Source organism: Macrotis lagotis, chromosome 1 (assembly GCF_037893015.1).
Source record: "Macrotis lagotis isolate mMagLag1 chromosome 1, bilby.v1.9.chrom.fasta, whole genome shotgun sequence".
NCBI lineage: Eukaryota > Metazoa > Chordata > Mammalia > Peramelemorphia > Peramelidae > Macrotis > Macrotis lagotis.
Window position 1 is genome coordinate 181,125,400 of NC_133658.1, and position 27,891 is coordinate 181,153,290.

Below are 27,891 nucleotides of genomic sequence, written 5' to 3' on the forward strand. Positions count from 1 at the left end.
TTAGCAAAAATACAACTAGGTCTACTAGGACTATTATGACTAGAAAGACTACTACTATTATATTTCTACTGCTACTACTGCTGTTCCTGCTGGTACTACTGCTACTGCTGCTACTGCTGCTGCTGCTACTAATACTACTACTGATGCTACTACTGCTGTTGCTCCTGCTACTACTACTACTACTACTACTACTACTACTACTACTACTACTACTGCTACTACTGCTACTACTGCTGTTAATATTGCTGCTACTGCTACTAACACCACCACCACTACCACTACCACTATTACTACTACCACAACTACCACCCTTACTACTAGTAATTTGAACCTACATTTCTTTTAGAGTGATTTGTGCTTTGCATAAGGAAGAGGTAGATCATCTGAATGTTCAGAAAAATAATCAGATGTATCATAAAAGGTTGGTCTTTCTATTCCAAAAGAAAACAATGTTTAAAATATGATCAGTTATATTGAGTTATATTATATATATTATATAAAATAAACATGATTCAAATTATCTTATGAATGGATTATTTTTTTCCTCTTTAAAGGACAAACTTGGTCTAATAGTTTAAGCTTTAATTATGCTTGTTCTTTGAGACTTTCACTCCACATATTTCATACATTAATGTGAACCACAAACAAACAAACAAACAATAATATAATGTAAAGGATATAGATTCCAAATCATTTGGGGATATTTTTGGCTAATATATGACATCTCTATGGTTTAAATTGTGACAGATACTAGGAACTGCTGTATGAGACAACTGTGTGCTTGTCAGTTTTTCTTTTCTCTATAGACTTTGTGGTACAGTGATTCATATCCTTATTCTCTAAAGAATTCTCAAAGATTTTCACATGTGCAAAATTATATTAAGTATATCTTACAATATTTAAGATTACTCTAAAGGGTAAAAATTTTAATATTATTTCTATGACAAGGATTTAGAGTTTTCTAAAGAACCATATATAAATTGTCCTTATTTTTTAGCAGTGTCATGGTTTTATACAGTTTAGGAATGAGCTCTGTCTTTTTTTTTGTCTATATGTTCATGCTTTCCAATGAATAATTCTATAAAATTAGACTGCCTCTCTATCCCTAATTTTAATGCATTTCATGATATGATGTTACCATATTGCATATAAATATATGTGTACATAATGACAAATAGATCATTTAAAGAAACAAGGAAAATTCTCTTATTTCCTTTGCCATAAAATTATATACATTTCCACACCAATTTTTGGTAATTTGATTCCTATGAGGTTCTTTTTGAGAAGCTTATTTTTTATAGAAGTTGAAGAATAGATCAAATTAGACTGAGTTTAATTTGAAGAGGCTACCAGTTGAACTAGAGGGAATGAAAGAATGAAGATAATAGTACTTATAGTTACGAAGAGTGGGAAGATATTAAATATACTCATGTATGCTTATGTGTATGCATATATGCATGTATGTATATATATATAATACATGTGTTTTTGTGTCCATGTATATACTCATAACTGAGGCTATCTCTATACTGGTTATTTCAAACTGTGGAATAGATTTCAGTTTTTAGATACATGTGATTTAATGCAATATTGATTCATGATTTAAGACAATTTTAAAGTTAGTGAACAAGAAATCACAGCCTTATACATATTAGATTCAGTAACTACCATATAACTGCCCTCTTTTTATTTGTTTGTTAAAACATCCAAGTTGACTAAAAAGGGTTAAGGCATAAAATTAAAAAAAAAAGATTTATGTGTGAAACACTTCTAAACATGCCCTCTAAGTACAGTAGATTTTCCCCTTAGAACCACACCCTGTAAGTGCTGTATTTTCAGAGCTGAACAATTAACATAAGGAGTATGAGTCAGTCTTTGAACAGCTCTGTGGGAACCAGAAAGCCTTTGCTATTAGGAATGATGTAAATTCCCCAAGGCTGGAAGAAGTCCACAATAGAAGGCAGACAGGGTCATAAATAACAACAATGGACATTGCATATACCATATAAAATATTGTACCACTAGTGACACTTCCTTTAAATCCCATATTAGGCTCAATCATTGACTTTACTTTCTTTTATTAGGTTTCAAAAATACCATTTCTTTCCTATGGGAATTTCAAAGCTTGCTTAAGAGAAAGGGTAATATGCACTCATCCCAAATTCCTTTGACAGCAAAATAATGAAAAAATCTGACCTAGAAATAGGATGACAACAGAGAAAATGATGTTCTGATTGAGGAAAAATGCCCATATCCAAGGTTTACTTTTTCTTCTTTTTTTTTCCTCCTTAAGGCAAGGACAGATTCCCCTGCTTAAAATTAAAAACACATTTCCTGGCAAATTGTTGAAGACAGACATATTTGCATTTCTATGAAAGCTGGGTGGGCAAAAGAAAAAGATTCAAATACTTCTTTAGCCCTTGAACTGTCAAATCTCATTAGAAACTTTTTACTTTTTTATTCTGGGGTCAAGTCACTCTCTTTTGTCATTAAATCTCTATATAGTAACTCTGCAGAACATAAATAATTGAAAAAAATGTTATTACTTTGAAACAGAATTTTCTAAAAGTATTTCACACAGAATAGGATATCTCCTAGAATCTAGCATCAAAATATAATGTGTGGTTCTTTTGGTTGACTTATGTTGAAGCAAGACTCTATTAGGTGTATATATCATGTATTCTATGAAGGTTATAAACAACATATTTGTTAAGAAAGCATCCCTTTTTGCTGTCCTGGTTCTGAAGTGCACAGTACATGAAATGACTTCTGAGTGGAATCAAGGCTTTGAAAAAGAAAATATATTTATGAACCAGAATGGTGGGTTGTTCATCTGACTGACTATCAAGGTATGGATAATATGGTTGGCATTTTTCATCCACTTGGTTTTTCTTGTATGGATTGTTAGGCCAAATTCCTTTGAATAGATCTAATTTAATAAGCTTTTCAGTGTTCTAAGTAAGGCATGATGTAATTTTCAAAATGTCATTTGCAAGTGGTATACGTGGTAGGCTTCATAATCCTCCAACAGACAACAGGTATTTACCAAACACCCTCTAGGGACTGGAATAAAAAAGACATAGATGAAATAGGCACTGCTTTATTAGACTTTATGCTGAATATCCTCCATGGTGATGGCAAACAATTTTAGATAGCTCTAAGAAAGTTTATCTAATTCCCCAAAAGTAAAAGACAGGGGTTCTGCATCAAATATGACCTTTAGAGTAAATTGTTTGGAGCAAGTACGTTCATTATTTTCACTTGTCATCTTAAATCTTATCTAAGACTCCTTTAAAAAAATTCAGAAGGTGTTGGAATGCCCACCTCTCTCTGTTTCTGCTGATACATTAACACCATCCCCAAATGTTTTTCCTTTTCCTTTTTATTCTTATTCCTAGATAAGTGACTGCCACATAACATTTAATAAAGGCTTTTTGACTCAATTTGATAAGAGTTGTGTATTTTTTTTGCCTTTGTATTTTAAGCAATTGATCAATTTAAAATAAAAACAAGACATAAAAATTCATAAAAAGAAGCAGGAAACATGCTTTTGCAAAGTATTTTTTGTCATCCTCAGCTTCAATATTCAAATTAATGAATAACTATTTATGAATGCCAAAGAAGACCTTTGGTAAAGTCTTGGTAAGAGTTCAATTACCTTTTGATAAGTTGGTTTAGACCTTGTTATGATAAAAAAAACAGAAATAATTAAATTTATTTGAATATATGTGTTATGGTCAAATCTTTATATCATTCAGAAACAATTTTGTTTATTGTTCACATCAGGTACTAAATAAGAAAAATAGGGGTGACTGTGTAATCTTATTTATAAACCTTACAGTACACATGATACATGCCAAATAGTTGTGCCTAAAGATATGTCTTAACTAATAAAACCATGAATTTTATTTTGATATCAGGTGCCAGTGTGTTCCTTGCACAATACTTTAAGAAAAATCCTATTCCCAAATCATTTCTTTCTCAATGATGTATGGCAAAAAGAGTGATAAAAGGGGAGTGAGTTGATCCCAGAATGTAAGAATAAACACATTCAGATGAGAATACAGCTCGTTATAGACAGACCCTGTAGGTGGACAACAAATCTGACACAGAACTGAATATGAAGAAAACAGGATAAATTGACTTTTAGAAACTACATTGTGCCTTTAATGATATCAACCATCCTCCTTAAAAGGCCCACTTTTCTTTTTAACACTCATATCCTTAGGTTGATACTGCATGGCTACAAGTTAAGGAGTAATGTCAATTCTAAAGAATTAAAGTTGTGGATTATGGGAAGGTGTATTCTGCATGGGAAGAGGAATATGACCAATTTTTATAGAAGAATTGACCAGCAATGGTGTAACAATACTGTCATAGAACTGGGTGATAAGAAAGGAAGATATGGACTGCTCAGTGGGAGATAATCAATGAACCACATTTGTGCTCTTTTTTATCCATGTAATGTCAACAGAATTGGTTTAAGGATATAGACAAAATGTATGTATGAGTATAAACCTAAAACAATGGATGGTATATTCATATTGAGATCACATATCTATTAAATATTGACAAATCTAAGTGTATACTCTCACTTTCTCCTATTATCCCCTCAAATAAAAATGTTAACAGTTACCAAATACATTAAGTATGAGGGTATTTCTACAGGAATATGGGGATGTTAGGAACTTCCTACATGTAGGAAATATGTAAAGAAATATCATTAATCAATCATATGATCTTCTTTGAATATTTTGGCTCTATCAAGTTCCAGGACATTGCAGAACTCTCTGGAAGAGAATTATAACTATTCAAAAGAGTCTGGCAAAACCAAAATGGAAAACACAAATGGATAACAAATGTGTAATAACTAGATTACAATATGAAGTTTTAGAACTAATTCAATAACATAATCATGCCTGAGACAGAAATGCAAGCACTGAAGTTGAGCTCAGAATTAAATAGGAGGAAATAACCCTACTGGAATGACTATGGGAAATTTCAGTTATCTCTGAAATGAAGGTATATCTTTTCAATACCAATATTTTACAAGCTTTGTTACATGCCTATGAGTCATAGAACACTACCATCTCCAAAGAACTAAAATTAAATAATATTAAGAGGACAATAGAAATGCCACATGATGGATACAATCAGGCTGTAATATATGACAAGGAAAAAGAAATGAAACAAAGAGTGTTATCAAAGGCAAGGATGAACATGGGCTGATCATGTGACAAGAGTAAGGAGTAACTGTGTGATCCCCTGGTGTTCTCATGATGTCAAGAAAAAAACATGCAAGGATGCTAGCACATGATAAACACCTCTGTGATGAAATAAATAATGGGAGGACATGGACAAGAACTATTGAAGATAGGCATTCATCTTTGGAGGAAATGGCCATATCAATGAGATAACAAACACTATGAGTATCTGGAATACTAATTAATTATAATAATTAAACAGTGTTTTGTGATGCCTTTGCCTAAAAATTTCTTTTGACTATGTTTATTGTGATTGATATTTATAAATTTAATAAAACAAATTCCTATAGAATTAAGAATAACATCAGTTTTAAGCTTTTCTTAATCCTATAATTTTACCCCTTTGAAAAGCAGATCTAAAAATTCTTTTATTGTTAATTACTTATTAATAGCACATATATGTATATATATAACAATATTTATGTTACTTTTTCCTCCTTTGCATTCCATCTTATATTTGTTTAGTACTGTTAAGTTTTCTGGAACATTTTAAATTACCTTTACATTATTTAATTTGAGTCTTGGGATAACCTTCAGTTTGATATTTAAAAAAAAAAAAGAGCTTTTTAATGCTTTCCAAAAGTAGAATGGACTGCCTTATAAAAATCAAGCAGTTTCCCATAGTTGGAGGTCTTCAAGTGGAAGTGGAATGAGCATATGTTAGGGATCTGAACAAGAGGTTCCTGCTCAGTTATAGGTTGGGCCAGATGACCAGGAAACCTTTAAACTCTAATAGTCTAAAATCCAAAGACACTGGGATTGGTACACAGATGCTAAAAATCCAAAGTCAGATAGCTAGCTAAGTGGTAAAGTAGAATAAGATACCATATTTGTTATCTGCTGGTCCTGTGTTTTTTTTACTATACAACTTAAAATGGTAATATCCTAATTGTTTTTCCTCTTCTGTATCACCAGGGTGAAACTACAAATTATATTTTTAGTGACATAATTCAAAATCACCTGACTCAGCTTGACTTTGATTCCTGGGAAAATTCTACAATGGATCATTAAAGATATGGTTGGTGAATATCTAAGAAGGGAAGAAGGGGATTACAAAGAGCCAGGATGGCTTCATCTAGAACAAGTCATACCAGACTAATCTCATTTTATTTTTTTGGCAGGATTGCTAAACTAGTAGATTAGGGAAATGAATGATAAATGAATGCAGCTCTGGACCACATGATGTATATGGATTATGTGAGGTTATTTGATTGGTGGACAGAATCCTGAACTTGAAGTAGTGTACCTGTGTAAAGTGATTCCAAACATTCTTTGGAGAGAGACAGGCAAACTTAGAACCCTTTATAAGGTATAAAAAAATTTTAGAAGTTAAGACAAATGGGGGAAAACTGACTATTTAATATATTCCAGATTTTCTACTTGTCTTCCTAAAGACTTCAGAGGAAAGGACCTCCCTTTGCTTGAGAATGGGCCTTCTCTCCTTATTTTGAGCTGAGCTGTTAAAAGGCAACTAGGTGGCACAGTGGGTAGAGTAGTGAATGTAGAATAAGAAAGACGTGAGTTCAAATCCTGTCTCACATACTTACTAGCTGGATGGACTTAAAGAAATCATTTAATTTTTCTTAGCCTCAGTTTCCTCATCTGTAATAGTACCTATCTTTCAAAATTGATTAAGGTTAAAACATGACATATTAATTAAGTGTTGTCCAAACCTTAAATTGCCAATAGCTAAAATGATGAAGATTATCTTACTCTGGGCTGAAAAACTCATTTACTCTATATTATTTGGTATATTTTAATCTATATAGTTTCTTTGATTTCTGTCTGTAGCCCTAATTGGATAAATGGATTTTCTTGCTGTGTTTTTTTGCTATCTGTCTTTGGTACAATTAGAATTTTGTGAAAAAGAGCTAAGCTGGTCATGTAAGCCAAGGATTACCTACCCCTTAAAGCAACTTAGGTCCTTCTTGTCCTTCTGGGTGACCCCTCTCCACCCCGCCCACACTACAGAGCTAGTGTATTGGCAGTACAGACATTACCCTTGGTTTTCCTCCTCTCCACAGATGGGGTATTATACTAGAGTTATTTGCTACATCTTTATATATCTGTCTAGTCTAGGAGTATGAAGTTCAGAATAAAAAAAGGCATGATTTTTCCAAGCAAAGCAGCTTTGGAGAAGTTACAGATCAGAATATGCCAAACAATACACAAAAGTAAATGATCTCTTTAAATGAGAATACTATAAAATCTCAGTTTCAATGAAGACAGAGGTCTCACCCAAGAACTCCTTTTTTTCTGAAACCTCTAGGAAGGCAAATTTAAAAAAAAAGTTTCTCTTACATGTTTGCAACTTTCAAAGACTTTTCCTATATCTTCGAGTATCCTATACCCACCTATGTCTTTCCAAAAAAATCTCTAGAACCACCTCAGTACAGACTTGCCACAAGTACAGTCTTTAATGCTCAGCATTTTCTCTGCTCATTATATGTTACATATCCTTTCAAACACAAGAAATACAAGGTTGCCTTTCCTCTACTTGTCTGAATGGGAGCCACATATAGTGACTTTTGATTTCAGTCAAACTTCTGATAAAATAAGTTATTTTCAAAGAAAGGCTGGATCAATATGGATTAAATGATAATACAGTTAGATGGCTTAGAACTATAGTTGGATGGGCAGATTTAAAGAATAAGGTGTTTGAATAAGATTCAAGGCAACATTGCAAAAGGTGTCCAATAGTATACCCTAGAGATATGTGCTTAACCCTGTGGTGTTCAATATTTTTTCAATGAATCGGACAAAGACAAAGGTGGTATGCTAATCAAAATGGGAGATAATTTAAAGCTAGATGGAACAGTTAAAGTCAAGATCCAAAAGCTTTTGGCAGGTAAAGCATTATAATGAATATAATATGAAATTCAACAGAGATAAATGCAAATGATACAAAAAATCAGTTTTACAGATAGAAGAATCACAGTTAGAAAGTAGTTGTTCTTAAGATGAGTGTTTTAGTGGACTGTGAACTCAATAATTTGTGATTTGTCAGTTAAAATAGCTTATGTGATCTTGGATTGTATTAGCTTCCAGGAATTAGAGGTGATAGTCCCACTCATTAGACTGCATCTTGTGCACAATTCTGAGCGTCAAGGTTTAGGAAGGACATTGATAAGAGAGTATCCAGAGAGAGACTGGTGAAGATTCATTAAATTATGACATACGAGAATCAGTTAATGGAGGTGGGTGACCAGGAGAAAGGAAGACTCAGGAGAGACATGAGACCTGTCTTTAAATATTTCAGCTGCTGACATGTAGAAGAGAGACTAGACTTTTTTCTATTTGGTCACAGAGGGCAGAACCAGGAGCAATGGGTGAAAGCTACAAAGAAGCCAATTTAGTTGTGACATCAAAAATAAGAGCTCATGGTTTCTATCTCCTTGAATATTAAAGCAGCAACTGCAAAATATAATATATAATTTAAACTAAGACATACTAACAGATATAACATGTGATAAAATATTACAGAAAATATAGTAAAATAATAGTATTATGTTAAATAGCAACTTTATTATAACATATAATTATATATTATAATATATAATTATTAATATTATTTGCCATAATATAACAAAAATATTATGTCGATATTTACATTTTAATAATTGAATTATAATACACTGGTATTATATATATACTATATATAGCATAGTTATACCTAATATAATTTAACTATATATTACATTATATTAAGAGAAATTGCATAATATAACCATATTTATAGTAATATAACATTATTAAATAATTTTGATATATGTTAACATGTATATGTTATGTCAAGCTAAGTTATGTTATATTATATACTATGCTATGTAATGAGGGTTCTATACATGAGCTGGACCATAAGTCTCTACTAACACTGAAATTCTATGATCTATGCTTTCTGCTTAGCTATTCAAATAAGAAAGCCTTAACTGGGAATATTACAATAATCCTAAGGAATAATATTGATTCTGTTCTATACACACACACACACATGACAAGAATAATAAAATTTTAACCTTGTAGTTGAAGTTTTTAGTTGCCTTTGAGGTTAGGCATTATATCAAATATAAAACTTATGAAATTTGAATGACATCAGTACCAAAACTTGCCAGACAAAATTGAGTATGATCTTTAAGTTAAGGACATTTGAAGGTATAGAATTATCATTTTCTGAAATGAGTCTTACTGAAAATGTTGCACTTATTTTAGTACAATAGCTGACTGTATGATAGTAAGAAAAACACACTGGTCTAAATTAAGAATAGGCGGGATTTACTATATATCCTTAGATGAAAAATTATAAGATGTTTTTTATTTACTCAAAGAAAAAATAAAATACTTATAAAAATATGAGGAGGTATAATGAAACAACTGAATTAAGCAAATGAATAAAGTGAAAGGAAAAGGAAGAAAGTATTTGATTTTTAAGACTGTTTGCTTTAGAAATGCTAGCACTGGTCTGTGAAAATCCCATGACCATATAAGGGTGCAGTGAGCAGAAGGCAGGCTATGTTGTAGTTTTAATTTGTAGTCAAAGATGCTGGGAACTTGGCGGCCTGGGGAAAGGGGCATTAGTAAGCAAGAGAGGACCTAGAAAGAAGGGGGGAGGTTGCCAAAGATAACTTCCATCTATTTAATTTTTTTTTTACCTAGTGCTGGCCTTGTGCCCAGGAAAAAAGAGGAAATTTTATCTATTTCAGCTTCCATATTACAGTATGTATGTAGTACAGTCTTCTACTTCCAGCATTCCTAGAACTCAGGCTACTACTGATATTAAAGTTTCTAAATAAGTTTTTGTGGAGAAACTGGACAGTATTGGGGGGGGGGTCGGAGTGGATCAAGACCTTAATTCCTTGTCATCTGACTTGGAAATCTATCATTCATGTCATTGTCTCTATGGGAAAATGTTCTCCAAGTTAAAAGTCTATTTAAATACAAACTTTTTGGAACAAGACCCATATAAGCCAATGACTGCCTCTCCTATCCCAGAGTGGGATATACTACTGTCTTACTTGCTCATGAGATGATAATGCTGAGTTAGGCTGCTGCTTTCCATTTCTCATCCACTCCAGGGAAGTGTCTATATCTTCTTTCCCTCAAGGAGAAGAGTGCTGAATTTTTGTGGAAAGCCCTCTAGGCTGCTTTAGGATACAGGATAGAGGAACAGGCATTCAGCTGGGCTACTGAGTTTGTTTTCTTTCATGAACTGTTATAAATCCTAATGAGAATCACAACTTTCTCTAAATGCTGGCTGATGGACTAAGCACAACTAACTCAACTTCTTAAGGTCTTGCTTTTTTCCCATATGAAAAATGAATTATTTTTGACTTTGTTTTATTACAAGGAGAGAAGGAATGAGATTATGCTTTGATATATGCATATTTAGAAGGTGGGAAAGGGGTTCTGAAGATTCATAGGACTCACCTGTTTATCTTCATCACAGCTAGTTTCCATCAAAGCTAAGATTAAGTGCTACTTTCTAAATGAGGCTATTCCCAATTTGTGTACTCATCTGTATGTACACTGTCTTCTCCTGATAGATTTTAAGTCCTTCAAGTCCTGAGACTGTTTTGGTTTTTTTCTTTGTATTCCTATAACCTGATACAATATCTGTCACATACCAGGTGTATAATAAATGCTTGCTGATTATATAATGGTTTTTTAAATATGGGTTTTTGTTTTAGGGAGAAGACTGTATACTCTGGAAGCACCCCTTAGGTTCTCAAATGTGTTAAACCCATTCTCTTCCTCTTATTTGATTAGAAGCCCAGCTCACTGTCTATTTCCAATATTTGTCATGCTAACAGATCAACAATAGTCTGTTTTACTGCATTTTATAGCTTGGAAAAATATGTGTTCTTAATTCACTTTATTTTTCCTGTGTGAATAGTTAGGATAAAACTTTGATTAGCAATTATCCAGGGCTTGATTCAACCCTAATTATTATATAAAAATGAGAACATTTGGAGGATTTTGTCATTTAGTGGGAATCTCTCTTTGATTTAGATGCCACAACAGGTACTCTTCATGACAGTCACAAGTATAATTGATGTGCAATTTCCTCATCTCAACTCTCATTGCTATTTATTAAGAATCAGGGGGACTTGGACAAAGTTATTGGTTGCTGAAATTATTAAAGAATCTTAGGTAATTTTAACATCTATTTGAGAAATATCTTATTGGAGGAGAAACTTTAAAGTTTCATTTTTGTTCTACCAAGTCAAATGTTTTCTTATAATACACAGTAAGATTTTGTATTCCCTGAACCTTTTAGTCAATTATGCATTTGTATTGATGTAAATTACTATAGAAAAATGTTTACACAAGTTTGCTTGTTACCTCATATTTCTAACAACTTTGCCAGTGACAGGTGAGTAGATCACACTCATAAATTATTTTTTAAGTTTTTTTTTGCAAGGCAATGGGGTTAAGTGGCTTGCCCAAGGCCTCACGGCTAGGTAATTAATTATTAAGTGTCTGAGGCTGTATTTGAACTCAGGTATTCCTGACTCCAGGGCTGGTGCTCTATCCACTGTGCAACCTAGCCGCCCCTCATAAAAATTTTGTAAGGATGAAAAATGAATCAGTAGTTATTAATCATCTTTTGTTCATCATTTTTGATATAATACTTAATATGGTATCTCTAGCTCCCCTCAATTGTTTGGCCCTTTCTATATATATTTTGAAATTCGAGACCTCAGCATTATCAAAATTTATTTACTTTCAGCAAAAACTTCCTCTGGCTATACTGCTCTTATCTTTATTGTCTTCATTCCTTATTCTCCTTCCTCATGTAGTTTTAGGGTCTGTGATGCTAGATTTTAAATGTGGTAGAGGTCATTGAATCTTACTCCCTCATTGTACAGATGAAGAAATTGATCTAGGGTCATTATGGTATTTAATAGCGAGTCAGGATTTGAATTCAGGTCCTCTAATTTTAAAATCTAGTGGGTTTTTCCACTGTATCATGCTGCCTGTCCCCATTGGAGAGAAATTACTAATTAAATGCTAATTTAATAACTAGTTAAAATTATACCTTTATTTTTTGTTTTTTTTTCATAAAGAGATGAATTTTTTTCTACACTTGATAAATGGATATTAGTAAAGGGGTAAGAACTATTCAAAAAAAATCATATGTAGCTATATAAAATATTACTGAATCATTAAAAGACAGAATTAATGTAATATGATAGGAGTGGCAACTCTTTTATATAGACTGGCCTGGTCATTCAAGAGGGCAGGAAGATCATTTGGAATAGCAGGTCTAGCCTATGGGGAATTACTCTGAGAGGCTTTAATGGAATTTATATTGCCTTGGGAGTGACATTTTTTCCTGCCCTAGTGTTACTTATGGCTATGATGGATGTAGAAGATTAGTGATTTTAACAGGGAACTACATGTATCCTTCTAAAAGATATTAAAAGCAAAGATGTTTTTATTACATTTTATAGTATAAAAGTATTTTATGGAAATCTAAGTGAACCTGAATCATCAGACCCTCCTGAATTAGGTTTGGCTCAGAGTTGTTTGTAATGGCTTTTTGATAATATTTAGTATTTTGGTGGAGGAAGGGTGGTATGGAAGAAAGAGAATCTTATCATTAGATTCAGGATCCTAATATTCTGTGACTGTGTTGTTCTTAGGAGTCTTTGAGAAACCTTCTCAGTAGTATAAAGATGAAGCTCCCAATGGACCCCTAGAATTAGAATGATGGATACTTAGGAAACTTAAGGGAGAATGGAAGTATAGCAAAATTAAGCAAACATTGGCACTTATTAAGTTTTAAATCACTCATCATGAATAAAACAAAGATAAATTCTACTTGCATATCTTGAATTAGAGGGAGAACTTTTGATTTTAAAAACCATGCTTTGTTGGAGGTTCAGGTTTTAATACTTTTAACAGAAAAAAGTAGAGAATATATCTGTGTGAGAATGAGTTAAAACAATGTCCAAGTATAATTTATAGTAATTTTTTTATTTAAGTTTCTCAAGGTATCAGAAAACTAAAGCATATGTGGCACCAATTTTATGAAAGATATTAAAATAATAGGGAGACTATTCTGGAGACAGCAAACGAGATGGTGAGGGACTATTTGTCTCTGCCATATGAGGATTGGTTTATAGAATTAGACATATTTGAATGATGTTTGTCCTTCATTCTTGAATGAAAACCATGACATGAGGGAGGTGATGCCATGCCATGCAAGTGAATTGGATTTGAGTGAGGAGGTGCTGTACAGAATCACCAGCCTCATTTTCTCCTCCAGAGTCATCTGGGTCCAGTGACTAGATAAGGATCAGATGACTGGAGATGGCCCTGGATACAATGGAAAATCTTGGTCTTTTAAAAGCTAGGGCTTTCCTGGTCACAATTTGACTGAGGCAAAACCTGTTAAGTCATAAATATTAGGTAAGAGAGAGACATGAGAAGAGAACAAGAATGACCACTTCCAAAAACAAAACAAAGAAATTAAGTTGGGAGAGTAAGACCCTCAGTGTTTCTCAGTGATCAAGAAGAGCTTCTTTTACATAGTCCAAAAAAAAAAAACAAAACAACAAAACAACAATCTGGGAAGGGAAGACCATTCGGGTTTTTGGCCAAAATAGTATTTAGTCATAAGAAGAGAAGTCATGTCTCAAAAGAGACATGATAACTGTTTTCAACTGAAGGTTGTCACATAAAGGATGGATTAGCCCCTCAAAATATTTGGCTCCCAAAAGCAGAACCATAGGTTGAAGCAATCAAGAAGTCAAATTGGGCTGGATGTAAGGATCAATTTCATTACAACGAAAACATCCAAAAGTAGAAGGGGCTGTCTAGAGAGCCTGTGATTTCAGCCTCCTTGGAATTCTTCCAGCAGAAGCTGGATGACCATTTGTTAAATGTGTTAAAGTGTGGATTTCTCCTGAGTGTAGGTTGCATTAGATAACCCTGCGGTTCCTTCCAACTCTCAAATTCTGTCATTCTGTTATACAGTTTGATGAATGAAATGCAACTAGTTTTAGCCAGATTATAATTCTAATTATCAATAAATAATGGAGAAGAATTAACATAGTTCTCTGAATTGTAGTTTATTGCTTACATTACATACTTTTTTCTTTCATCTGGAAGGAAAAAAGCAGGACATACTGGAGAGAGAACTTGTCTAAATGAGGAAGATCTAGGTTCATGCCTTACTAATTTACATTGCCTATGTGATCTTGGGCAAATCATTTAACCTCTAAGTGCCCCAGGAAACACTCTAAGAATACAAACTGCAGAAAAATTGCTGACTCACATTGGTAGAAGGAACACAAGTCCAGACTATGTTAGAAAAAAACAATCTTTCAGTATTAAATTAGTGTTACTAAACAGCAGTCTATCTTAAGAGTAGGTGCTGATTTGATTTTCAAGACTACTTGTCAAATGTCCTAGTAATCCTTCTCCTTAAATGCTACTCAAAAAAGGATTTGGCAGAGGCAATAAATCTTTCGAACCATAGAGATGTGTGATAAATTTGCAAAACTTTGACAATTATTTCATATCTTAATTCCCATTGAAAATAAGCATCCTTGAAATATGAATCCATTCACAGATAACTGTACTTTAGTGTGTGATTTCCTTCTGGAGGGACCAAAAAATGTTTACTGACTTAAGCCTAAAATAAAGATAGGAGTTTGACTTCTAAACATTTTGGAACTTCTGGATAGAATCTCCACTAAAATCCTACTTGGATGCCTCAAGAAGGTGTTCCTTGGGTTTTTGAAGGTTATGTCAGAGAAGTATGAGATCTAGCAGTCATATTTAATTGGGATGGTTTTTGCAAACTGGTTATACAAAGATCTTTTTATTAAAATATAAATCTTTGCTGATAGCTATTGTTTTTATATATTTTCCAATAAAAGGCTTCTTCCCAGATAACCATCCCCTATAATAGAGAAATTTTAAAAAGAAAAACGAAAGTCATCATATAGCATTCCACATCCATATCTCCTACAAATAAAAAGAAACAGAAATACCTTCTCATATCTTTTCTTTGGGGTCAAGCTTGACTTACACAGTCAGTTTTGATGGGTACCCACTTTATTTTCAAGTCTTTGCTATTACAAAAATGTATGGGTACCAGCATATATGTATGCAGATAAATCATTGCCATATAATTGGTCATTAGTTGTTTAATTTTAAGTGAAAGAAATTCATGAAAAAGTGTCAGGGCTTGATTTCTGTCAGTGGAGAGAGTATATTAACGAAATTATGGATCTCTCAAGACATCAGCAAGTAGGAAGAATGATCATAATACTTTTGTGAGAAAGTACTACATATAGATACACACATATGAATACAGACACACACAGACATACACCTATATACCGAGAAAGGATTCACTAGAGGGTCTATTTGAATTAAAACTATTCTGGGTCTTTAGTACCATTTAGTATATTATTGTGGTAGAAACTGTAGACTAAGTAATACTCCAAAGAAGTAAACTAATAAATGTGCCTAACTTAATATCAACATTGAAACTATATCTGTTTCCAAAAAATATGCACAGAACCACTGATGGTTATATATAAAAACCTAGCAAAGAAAGAATAATAATGAAATAGTACTAGAAAGCATATCAGCTAGAACAAATAAAAATGTCAGAAGTTTAAGTTTTTGTACTTTTAACAAAAAGTAGTAAAGAATAGTCATATGTGAGAAAGAAATCATGTCAAAGTATCATTGACTGTAATACAATTTTCATTTAACTTCTTTATGATATTAGAAAACTAAAACAAATTGAAAAGAAAAAAATAAAGCCATTATGAAAACAACCTCTAAGTAGGGTATTATATATAAGAGCAGGTCAAAATCTGAGTCTGAAAGGGTTTGGGGATTTCTTATGAGAAATTAGCAAAAAAAAAAAAATCACAGTGAGTCATTTTATCACAATGCCTCCTCCAACCCCCCCCCCCTCGTTCCCCAAATAAACATCCACTTTCCCACATCTATAGTTTCTAATCTCTTATTTGAGTTCTACTGGCACATGAAGTATCTTCACTGCATCACTATCACTGAGTGGGCAAGAGAAATGGAGATAGAACGTTAACCAGACTTGACTGTCACAATCATGGTGGAGGGAGGTGATGTGAGCTACCCTTTCTGCGCACACTAAAAAGGAGAAATTGTACTCTCTTTGTATAGGCTGATCTGGAACAGCGATTCTTTTGTGTCAATGTCTTTAGGAACTGGGAAGCTAACTGCAGCTGGTTTCCTTTTCTGTAGGCTGAAAGACCTCTTTGGCAGAAGTAGCTCTCAATAGATGCTCCCAGATTTCCTGACAAATTGTCAGTCACACACTAAGAATACCCCTCCCCCTCCACCAAGGAAGGGATAAAGGAAAAAAGTGTATGTTATTTAAGTCCCATAGCACCAGTAAATTATACAGGTTGTTTCTCAGGTAACTGCAACTCTCCCATAGGACTTTTTTTTTTTTTTGGTGGCATGGTGAACTAGGTGAACAGCTAGACAAAAATAATTGGAATTATATTACCAAAATGTAATTTCACTGTAGCTACATAGGGAACCAAGTTCTTACTGCTTCCTTTCCTTAATAGTCACTACAGAGGGAATGAGATGAATGGAAGACCTTTGGAGATTATTGATAAAAAAAAGTGATAAAAATATTCAACTTTTTCAAGATGTTCTTTAGAAATACCATGACTTATTCTCATATACTATCTAGATCTTGAACTTTCTTTGTTTGGGGCAGTTAGTCTATATATATAAAATGAAAGAGAAAGATTTTTAGCAGAATGAAATTTTAAAAATCAGAAAGAGAAGAATTTTTATTGATTCTTGAGAGGCTTAGACAAATAGACTCTCTACAGATTGAATATCAATGAGGATAAAGCACTGAGGCACTTCTGTTGGAAACCTTTGTGTCATTGGTATGATGGGTAATCTGAAGGGGAGGGTGATTTACATGACCTCTGTCTTTTGTTACTTTTAGGGACAGCAAGTTTAAGGAAGTGACATTTGGGTAGAATGCTAAGGAGTAAAAGTTGAATTGAAAAGGTGTCATATCCAGTTTAATTTGCTGAACATAATGGAAATGGTTTCAGAAAGGCTTTGATTATAAGAACAGATCTTATAATGTTAGATCTTAAATTCCTCAATGTGTGACTATGTATATAAATTTTAGGGAAAAGATATACATATACCTCTATTTACTATATTCAAATTTATAAGATTTAAACTAGAGTACTGAAGAGAATAACTGAAAGGAATTGAAAATGTATCAAATCATTTTATAAATAAGAATATTAAATAGCAGACCATGAACTCAAGAGCCTTGGCTAAATCAAAAGAACTATAAACCCAGTAGTTTAGAACAAAATAACTCAACAGAGATCCCAATATTTAGGAATTATTCCAGAGCTTAAAGGATAACAACTATATAAGAAAATATATCTGAATAAATACTGGTATCCTTAAAAAGGGTAGTATTTCTTTTGTGCTGAGATAATGCTTAAATTCTCTCAATTATTTAAGATCCTGAATACAAAAATCTCATATCAGATCTAATTTTTTTATATCCCTATTGAAAGAGTTAATTTTGTGAGCAGAATTACTTCACATTCATTTAACTACAAAAGTCATTTTTATCTTCACTTGTTTGGAATCTAGTTTTACTAGTAACATTTGCAATTTCTATTGTAAATAATATTACAGCTTTTACCACTTTCCAGTTTACTAAAATCTCAAGAAAACAAGGAATTAAATCACCTAAACTGTCATGGAATGGCAACTTATTAATGGGTTCACTTCTGCATAGATGAAAGTTGGGAAACAAAAAGATAAGATTACATTGGGTTTCTCAAAACATTGTTCTGTCTTCCTTTACTATAAACTAAGAGACTAGCAATGGGGATTGGACCTGTGATTTTGCTGGCATAAAGTTCCTGGTGGAGGAAATTCCCTCCACTAAAGTAGATGGAAACATCTAAAGCTTCCAGATCATCACCCATAAGGAAACAAAGAAGAGAAGTGATTTGTTCAAGGTCATGTTCAGTGATTATGAGATCAGAGATATGAACTCAAGGACTTCCTGGGCTTCAAAAGCAATTTTCTATTTGTCACATCAGGCTGACCCTCTACACTATATAGTTCTAGGTTTAAATACATGAACCCATGAAATGAAACCTCATTTACTTTCATTATGCCTTTTAGTCAGCTTAAGAACATGAGGAAAAAAATTCATTTCTGGCAGAGTGTGTGTGTGTGTGTGTGTGTGTGTGTGTGTGTGTGAGAGAGAGAGAGAGAGAGAGAGAGAGAGAGAGAGAGAGAGAGAGAGAGAGAAAGAGTCCACAGGCACATGTACATTTGTAGAATAAAGATTATAATAGCCTCGAAATTATTTTGGAAGCATCATCAGATCAGGCATAATGCAAAAAAAAAAAAAAATCAGATCTATTTAGCCTCTCTGGAATTATCTGTCGAATGCAAAGAGAGGTGAGAATGGATGATCTTTAGGGTTCCTGTTAGCTTCAACATAATATTATCTAGTTGTTTTTCTTTAAAACAAAAATAATCAAATAATAATTTTGTAATTATAAAGTATAACTACATTTATGAGAAGCTATTTTCAGGCTTGATTAGTAGATATCATAACTTTTTTTCATTTTCTGAGGGACTGTGGGAAAAGATCATTTAAGTGAAAAACATCATGTGTATCCATTAAATAGTCATTAAAAGATGAAAGCCATGAGTGAAAGGATTCTAAGTGGGTTTTTCTACATCCTTCTATCTGAATAGCAAAATCCAATCAAAGAGAAACATTGCAAGGTCTCTGAGCAGGATTCTCAATACTTAACCATGAGAAGAGAAAGAAAAAAATTCCTATCAGCTATGAAACAATCCGCTGGGGAAAAGCAGCAGTTCTCATGAAACTGCTAATGATTCAGCACGGAATAAAATTCAAAAGCCACTGACCCCAATGAAAAATTCCAGAGGAAACATATGGATTTTTATTCACGTTATTGAACTACTAATGCATTTTAAAGTTCTAGGTGTATCACAGTTTTCAATGTTCTACTCCTGTTACCTACTCTCTCTTTCACATAAAGGTGATCCCAATATATGTTTTTATTGAATTGGAAAAGATAAATTAAATAAAAAAATAAAACCTTTAAAGAAACAAAATCATCATCATCAGTGCTAAACATCAAGCAGTTTCTTCACTTCTATACAATATGTGATGAGTATTTAAACAACTATATTCTACATAAAACATTTTTCAGTCCATTGGCAGTTACTCAGAACTGTTCTAACCTCTCCCCTCTTGCCCATACTGACCCCCTCACCCCACCCCAAACATTTTCATACTTACCAGTGCTTCATTTTGACTTACCAAAAGACTGAGTTTATTCAAGTTGATTTACACGTACCACAAACTGATCTGGGAATACATGTAGTTCTGTACATAATGAAGAAAATAAAGTCACTAAATGAGATAGAAGTATATCTGCTTAAAATAGAAACATCAAGTTTTTCTAGATATATTAATTTTCTAGATTATATTAATAAGCATTTCTAAAATACTCTTTTTCTTTGCCTCACTCTCACACCCCTCCCCCTTCCTTTTATCTTTAGCTATCAATAGGGCAGGGCAAGCTCAAAGCTCTCTAGAGGATATACAAGGCTGCAAATTAGTCCACCTGAGCCCCTGGACCAATGTATCACATGAACCCCCTAGGCATGTCTTTTGCATATCTTCTTTTGTGTTGATTTTACTTTTTCATTTCTCAGAATTATAGTTATAGGGCATGATCATTGAATATTACATCAGAAACAAGTAAGAATGTAAAACAGATGGGGAAACGGTTTACCAAGTCTGTAAATAAGAAAAATCAAATTATTACTAGTTTACATAGCTTCTTTGTCTCTCAATATATTATCATACTAGCTCTAGACATGTTTTCCCTATTTCTATTTGAATCAGACTACAACATGAAAGTTTTTTTAAATGAAATGATTATTTGTCATAGATTTTAAAATGATGGACTTGATTAGTACTCCAATAATTTACTATGAAAACTTAATTGAATTAGACTGTTCATTTTCCCCACTTTTTTGGTGAGGCAATGGTGTTAAGTGACTTGCCCAAGGTCAAACAGCTGATAAGTATTAAATGCCTGAAGCCGAATTTGAACTCAGTTCCTCCTGACTCCAGAGTGGGTACTCTATCCATTGCACCACCAAGCTGTTCCTAGACCATTTTTGAGATAGAATTGAATTACTGAAAAGTGTATTGCTAAGAAAATCAGATGGAAAACTATCAATGAAAAGCTTTTCTTTGCACTAAATATCTTTAAAATTGGATAATACCTTCAAGAGTACTCATTGTTTATGAAATAGTAACTATCTTTTTCTAAAGAACTCAGAGGCCAATCACTAACATGTTAATTATCCCATGATTGAACTGATCTAATAGACTTTAACAGATCTAAAATGATATACCACAAGGGTTTTTTAAAGTGCTACAAAATATTGAATGGATTCAATATAGGGAACTTTTGTAGAAATTCCCTCAACGGATCTGCAACTTAATGTTCAAATTGCCAGAGCTGGGGTTCCACACAAGATGTTAAAGTGACTTCCTCATGTGCATGCTAGAGATAGGACTTCAGTCCAATGCCAATTCTCTATCTACTATACCATGCTGCTACTGTTCTTCAATGCATAATAAGGTTAAAATGTTTACAAATTCATGTAAAATATTTTTTATGTAACCATAATAGAGAAATTGGGATAACATGGCTTTCTTCAAGAGAGTACAAAAAGAAAGCAATTTATACATCACGGATGGCCTTTTATGGGGAGTGGTAATAGATCCATGATTTTACTAGCATCAGAAACCTCAAATGAGGGAATTTCCTTTACTAATGAAAAATGGCACCTGCTCTTCACATCCAGATGTGAAGTGATCTGCCCAAGTCTTAGTATATGCCAAAGGTAGAGCAGGAACCTACAGATTTTCCTGACTCCAAAACTAGAATTCAATCAATTATCCTATTCTATAAAGAGGATTCTACAACTGTTAAGTTTTGAGGACTGCAAATAAAATGAGAGGATACATGGTTTCTGAAACCTATTACTATCTTAGAGGCTATTTCAATTGTTCTCTTTGAATTTGTGACTATGTTACAACTTAGCCTCCATGGTCAGTTGATCAATGCACATTCATTAAATGTTTATTATGTGCAGACATTGTGCTAAGCGCTGGAGATAGAAAAAGCAGAAAAAGACAATCTCTGTTCTCAAGGAGTTTATAATCTAATAAACCATAGAAAAGAAAAAAAGAAAAAAAAAAGAAAAAAGTCAACTTGTCCTGTCACAAATTAAAAAGAAAGCTCAAACGGATAGTTTTGAGTAATAGCTATTACTCATGTACTTAATTCAGAGTAATTATTTTAATTTTAAGAAAAACAGTTATAACTGAAGTTTCGGAAAGCAGGACACTGTTATATGTAAAGGCAGTATCAATATTCCACTCTCTGATTCATTTGTGTTGCCAATAAAACAAATAATATTAAATAATATTAAAATAACACTTTGGGGCAGCTAGGTAGACAGAGCACCAGCCCTGGAGTCAGGAGGACCTGAATTCAAATCTGTTTTCAGACACTTAATAATTGCCTAGCTGTGTGACCTTGTGCAAGTCACTTAACCCCATTGCCTTAAATACAAAATAAACAAATAAACTAAATTATAAAAAAATAGTTACATTTCTGCAGGATTTGAAAATTCCTGTGTGATGAAGAAAAACAATGGACCACTGCAGATTTTCTCTCCAAGAGTAACCCAGGAGTGACCTGTCCATGCCATTCTCCTACTCTCTCAACCCCAAACATTATGGGATAGGGTCACAATAACAACAGATAGCATTTACATAGTGCTTTGGGGATTTGCAAAATGTATTACAACATACAACATACAACATCTCATTTAATCCTTAACAACTCTGGGAGGTAAGGGTACTATTATCACTATTTTAAAGGTAAAGAATCTGAGGATAAGAAAAGTTGACGTTGCCTGAGATAACACAGCCAAGTAAACTCTGAGCAAGGTGTCTCTAGCACTATCTCCACTGAATCATCTAGACTAAAACATCTCAACCATTGTTTTTGAAATCTCAGATATTATTTGGAAATACTTTTTAGTTCTTTGTTGCATTGAAATGGATGGAATTAGAAGGCATGGCTATAATATACGTTTCTTAAACTGATGGGATGCAACTATCAGAACAGTTTGGAGAACATTGGTCTAGAGTAATGACAGTTCAAGTGGCTTGCCCATAGTCACACAGCTAGCATATATCAGAACCAGTCTATTTGACTATCAAATAGCTCTTTACACTGAGTTAAAATTTTGTTACCAATAACTGAAATATAAGTTCCATTTATTTTCTTATATTATAATTTTGATATGCATATGCTAAGATATTAATATGTTATATTATGAAACATACATTAAAATAGACCTGAAAAAGTAAAGGTAAAAAAAAACTTTAAATATTTATAAAATTTGCTAAGGACATAAAAATCTTGCTTTCACTAATAATGATAATAATAATAATAATAATTTATTATTTTTAAAAACTTCAGGAAGATAGGTTAGAATTATAAGTAATAATTGCCTTATTATTCAGTTATTTGATTTATATAATCAGCCAAGAATGTGGGTATTTGTGGCTACTTAATAGAAAGATATATAAAACAACAAACAATAACAGATCTTAAATCGGTGAAATCCCTTCCCCCACCATTAATCAGAGCAATCACGTGTAGGACAATTTTCCAAGTCATTCTAGATCTTCTTCAATAAATCAGTATATCTTGAGGGGGTAGGGGTGGAAGCATTTACCATTCCTTCTGGGAAGAATGCTATGCAAAAAGTGTGGAGCTCAAGTCCCTTGCCCAGCTGGTTGCCCAGGCATGCTCTCTAACTCTGTGTTGGAACTCACCCTTCTGTGGACTGGGACTCATCAGAGCTCTTTTCCCACCTGCCAAAGATTCTGAGGCTAAAGTTGGTCCTCCAATGGGTCATTCAACAAAGCCTCTGTGGCTAAGGCAGTTCCTCTGGCTTCCCCCCACTGCTTTCCCTGTGTTGGCCTACTGGTCTCCACTCCTGGTTCACCCATGGTCCCCTGAGACAGACCATGTTGGCAGGTGTTCTTCTCCTAGCTTTTCTTTCTAGGTTTTATCAATCGAACTTCTGTTAAGAGGTTTCTTTCATGTTATTTTTGAGGGGGGAACCAGAAGCACTTAGAACAGTGCCTGTCTTCTCTCTGATACCTAGGCCGGAAGTCCCTGACTTTTTATTATTGAATGTCTATCTTTTTCTATTTTCATTCATGGTTAAGCTCAGTTTTGCTTCTTGAGTTCCACTATTCTTTGGAATACATTATTACATTCCCTTCTGCATTTTATGATGGGTGAAGAAAAATCTTGTGTTATTCAAATTTCCTTTCCTTTACATTCAAATGTCTTTCTCTTGGTCCCTTGAAGAACTTACTTCTGAGCTGAATTATTAAATTTAACTATTATGAGTCCTGGAATTTGCAATCATGAACTTTTTTCCATAGGTGATATATGAATTCTTTCAATTAGCATTACATTTTCTGTATTCATAAGTTCCAGGTAGATTTCTTATATTATCTCTTGTAATATATTAAAGCTTTTTGAATGTTCTGGGAGATTTATAATCCTTTGATAAATTATATAAATTAAGTGAATAAAAAATAACTAAAATATATTCATCAACTAGGGAATGACTAAACAAAGTGTGGCATATGAATCTAATATAATATTACTGTGCAGTGAGAAATGATGAAGATGATGAATAAAGAGAAACATATACAAAATAAAAGTAAGCACAGCCAAGAAAACATTTATGTAATGACTAAAACAATGTAAGTGGAGAGAAACATAAAAAAATTTTAAAGTTGGAAAATTATAAATCAAAGGAAGAAATGAGGAGAATATCATTTCAAAAACAGGAGAATGGATAGTCCCCCCCCCCAGTGCCTGGCATATGGCCAGCACTTAACAAATGCTTGTTTATTACTTGATTATAATGAAGCATTTGATTTGATGAAGATGATCTATATATTTCTCTCCTAAGTTCCAGATTTGTATCATCAGTTTCCTATTAGACATTTCAAACTGGATACCCTTTAGTTATCTCAACCACAACTTGGGCAAAACTTGAAACTCATTATCTACCCTCCCCCAAACTCACCCTTCCACAAAACTTGTAAATCACTAATGAAGGCATCACTATTTTTCTCATTATTAAGGTTTACAACTCAGCCTATGGTTCTAATTAGTTTACAATTCTTGTCAGTTTTCTACATCTCTCAAATTCATTTTCTTCTTCCCAACCACATGACCACTCCTCTAGTCTTGACCCTCATCACTTCTCACTGAAGACTTATAATGCAATCTTTTAAATGGCCTTAATAACTAAAATTTCTTTCCATTTTATTTTTCCAGTAAAAATTATATTTACTACAGTGTGTATCACAAAATCACTCTCTGGTTGTCATCTCATCATCTCTAAGATAAACTCCTCTTCTTGCTATGTATATTTCCTTGCAACCTGGCCCCAATTTACCTGTCTAGTCTTATTACATATTACTCCCATTGGATTCTACTATGTAATTTTTCTGACCCTTTTACTGTTCTTTAAAGATGAATACTATTTCCCATTTTCTACCTTTTCACTAGACTTTCCCTCATGACTGGAATTCATTCCCTCACTTCTTCCTCTTGGAATTCCTAGTTTCCTTCAAGATCTGGCTTAAGTGCCCCCTACTACAATGAAATCTTTCCTGAATCCTCTGTAATATTAGTACCTCCCTTAACAGATCACCTAGTGTCTATTTTGTATTGGGATCTCTCTCAATAGAATGTAAGTTACTTGAGGGCATGGACTATTTCATATTTTTCACTGAATCACTACTGCCTATCACCAATAGGACGGAATCTGCAAAGTATGAGGAGGGTGAGCTTAACTTCAATTTCTGGCACAAAATTTTATGGAGTACTATTAAAGGAGTGACTTGTTAAAGTCCAGAAAGGGAAATGGGGAATCACTAAGGAGAAAAATTATGACTTCATTACAAAAAGGTCAAACCAGATAGATTCCTTCCATTTTTTGAGCATATTACAAAACTGGTAGATCAAAAGAATTAGTTCTATTTCTTTTTTTTAACATTAGATTCAACAAAGCATTTTTAAAGACAGATTTATTGCTTGTACTACCATTATTTCTGAATATAGCCCCATATATGTATGTATGTATATATACATATATATATATGATAATTGTAGTACACTCAAAATCCACAAAAAGTGCAGCAAAGCATCTGATAATCTTTTTATGCTAATCTTATGGACAGAATGGAGAAATGTAGGTTAGATGATAAGATGGGGATTTTCAGCACTAGTTGATTGAGTGGATTAAAGTACTAGTTATTAACTACTCAAAGTCTACGTGAATGGAAATCTCTAGTAGAGTGATACAGTATATGTTTTTGATACTGAACTGCTTAAAATTTTACTTAATTGCTTGAATAAAGGGATAGGCAATGATGATTTTCCACTTTTCAAACAACAGAAAGCAAAGAGAAATAGCAAACATTTAATTAGTCAATATCCCCCTGGAAAAGTATTCACAGTCTAGTAGAAGTGACTGAATTGAATAAGTCAAAATTAATAAAAAGAAATATACAGTTCTAAACTTGAGTTTATATTTGGAGGTTTTAATAGACTATAAATTCACCATGAGTACAGAGTATAACAAGACTGGGGAAAGTAAAGGGAATAATGATTTGCTAAGTATATACAAACAGTATCTAATTTGATTCCACATAACTGTGGAGACAGGCAAATGAGCTGCCAAGGATCACCCAGCTAGAACTTGCTTAAGGCTGCATTAAAGACCAGGTCTTCCTGACTTCAGGCCTGGAATTCTACAAGTTAATGTGACCTTGGATCTCCTTAAGAGATAAATATTGCCTAGGACCAGGGAAGTGATGGTTACTCTATTCTAGCCTATTTAGACTGCATTTGGAATTGTGCCTCTTTTAGGTATGATATTTTAAGAAGGGATATCCATAGTTACCTGTTCATGATGGTGAAGGGTCTTGAGACTTTATTATATGAAGATCAGTTTTTGAAACTGATAAGGTATAAGAGGAGTTCTCTTCCCAGAACACAGAACAATTCAAGAAAAAAAGTCTCTAAATTCAGAAAACTTTTCATCAACTAGAAGATAAATAAAAACAAAATAAAAAACTATGAGGAATTCTTATAAAAACAATCTAGAGAATACCTCACCAACCAATGGTCTATAGTTTAATATTTTTAAAATTAAATTTTATTTTTTTAATGAAGAAAAATCTATTTTTTGTTCTTTCCACTCTTCTGCTACTTTAGATTCTCCTTCCACTTCTATAACCTATAGTATGATGACCCTCCTGGTACTTGCAATTTTAGGTACTTGATTTTTGGAGTTAATCCCTTTGAGGTTTGGAAGGGGGGTGGTACTCCTAGGGTAGGGAGAAATATGTAGTATGTATTACTGGGTACATACCCCCAAACTTTCCCAGAGATGCTCAAGGCAGTCTCTTATCCTTCTTGGTTGCTGCTGCAATTTAAAGCACAAGACTTTTGAAGCTAGTTCCTTTCAGTTTCCCAGGAGGAATAATACTATAAAGGCAAGCTGAGGTTCATGAGCCCAACTATCTCTGAGGCCTGAGAAAGAAAGGGGATGATGTTTAATTTAATTTAAATATAAATAATTTAAGGTTAACATGATAGTGCTCTTCAAATATTGCTTTCTATTGTTTAAAAACTTGATAAGCATCACTACCTATACCTTTATTCAAGTAATTAAATTAAGTGCTGGCATGTAGAAGAGGAATCAATCTTGCTCTGCTAAACTCTAGAAGGCAGACCTAGAAGAAATGGTTGGAATTTATAAAGAGTCTAATAGGCTCAATATAAGTTGCCTCTGGAGAGGAAGGGTTATTCTTCATGAATGTTCATCAAGAAAAGCTAGATGACTGCACATTGGTGATATGGAAGCAGAATTTCCTATATAAACTGGATTGAATGAAATGCCCTGAGCTCCCTTCCAGCTCTGTGATTCTGAATTTCTGAGCAGAGAAGTCTCTGTAAGCAATTTAGTTATCTCTACCCAGAAACCTTTCAGGACTATCTTGATAGTATAAGTTACATAAGGGAACAAAGTAGATAGTTATTTGTCCTTGACTGGACTTTCAGAGGTAGAACTCAGGAGAGAAAGAATGGGGATATTAAATACAGTGCTTATGATTTTTTAAAATGATTTCATTTGGGGGGCAGCTAGGTGGCGCAGTGGATAGAGCACTGGCCTTGGAGTCAGGAGTACCTGGGTTCAAATTGGACCTCAGACACTTAATAATTACTTAGCTGTGTGGCCTAGGGCAAGCCACTTAACCCCATAGCATTGCAAAAAAAAAAAAATCTATAAAAAAGATTTCATTTTATCTTTATTTGGAAGATTATATAAATAAAAAACCTAGAAGAAAATATGGTCTTCAATTCAACAA

General features: G+C 33.3%; 1 protein-coding gene across 11 annotated transcripts in view; it reads right to left on the reverse strand.

Annotated features, from left to right (window-relative positions):
• Positions 1–27,891, reverse strand: part of SLX4IP (SLX4 interacting protein) — a 324,925-nt gene that overhangs the window by 38,947 nt on the left and 258,087 nt on the right. For 10 of the 11 annotated variants that reach the window (XR_012473370.1, XR_012473373.1, XR_012473372.1 and 7 more), the window contains one exon: positions 19,642–19,707. Coding sequence is in view for 5 of the 11 variants with exons in the window: in XM_074209445.1 (XP_074065546.1) it covers positions 19,655–19,707 (53 nt within the window). In the remaining 6 variants the exon portion in view is untranslated. Of the gene's footprint in view, positions 1–19,641; positions 19,708–26,420; positions 26,564–27,891 lie in introns of all 11 variants that reach the window. The other variant, XR_012473371.1, reaches the window with a different exon arrangement.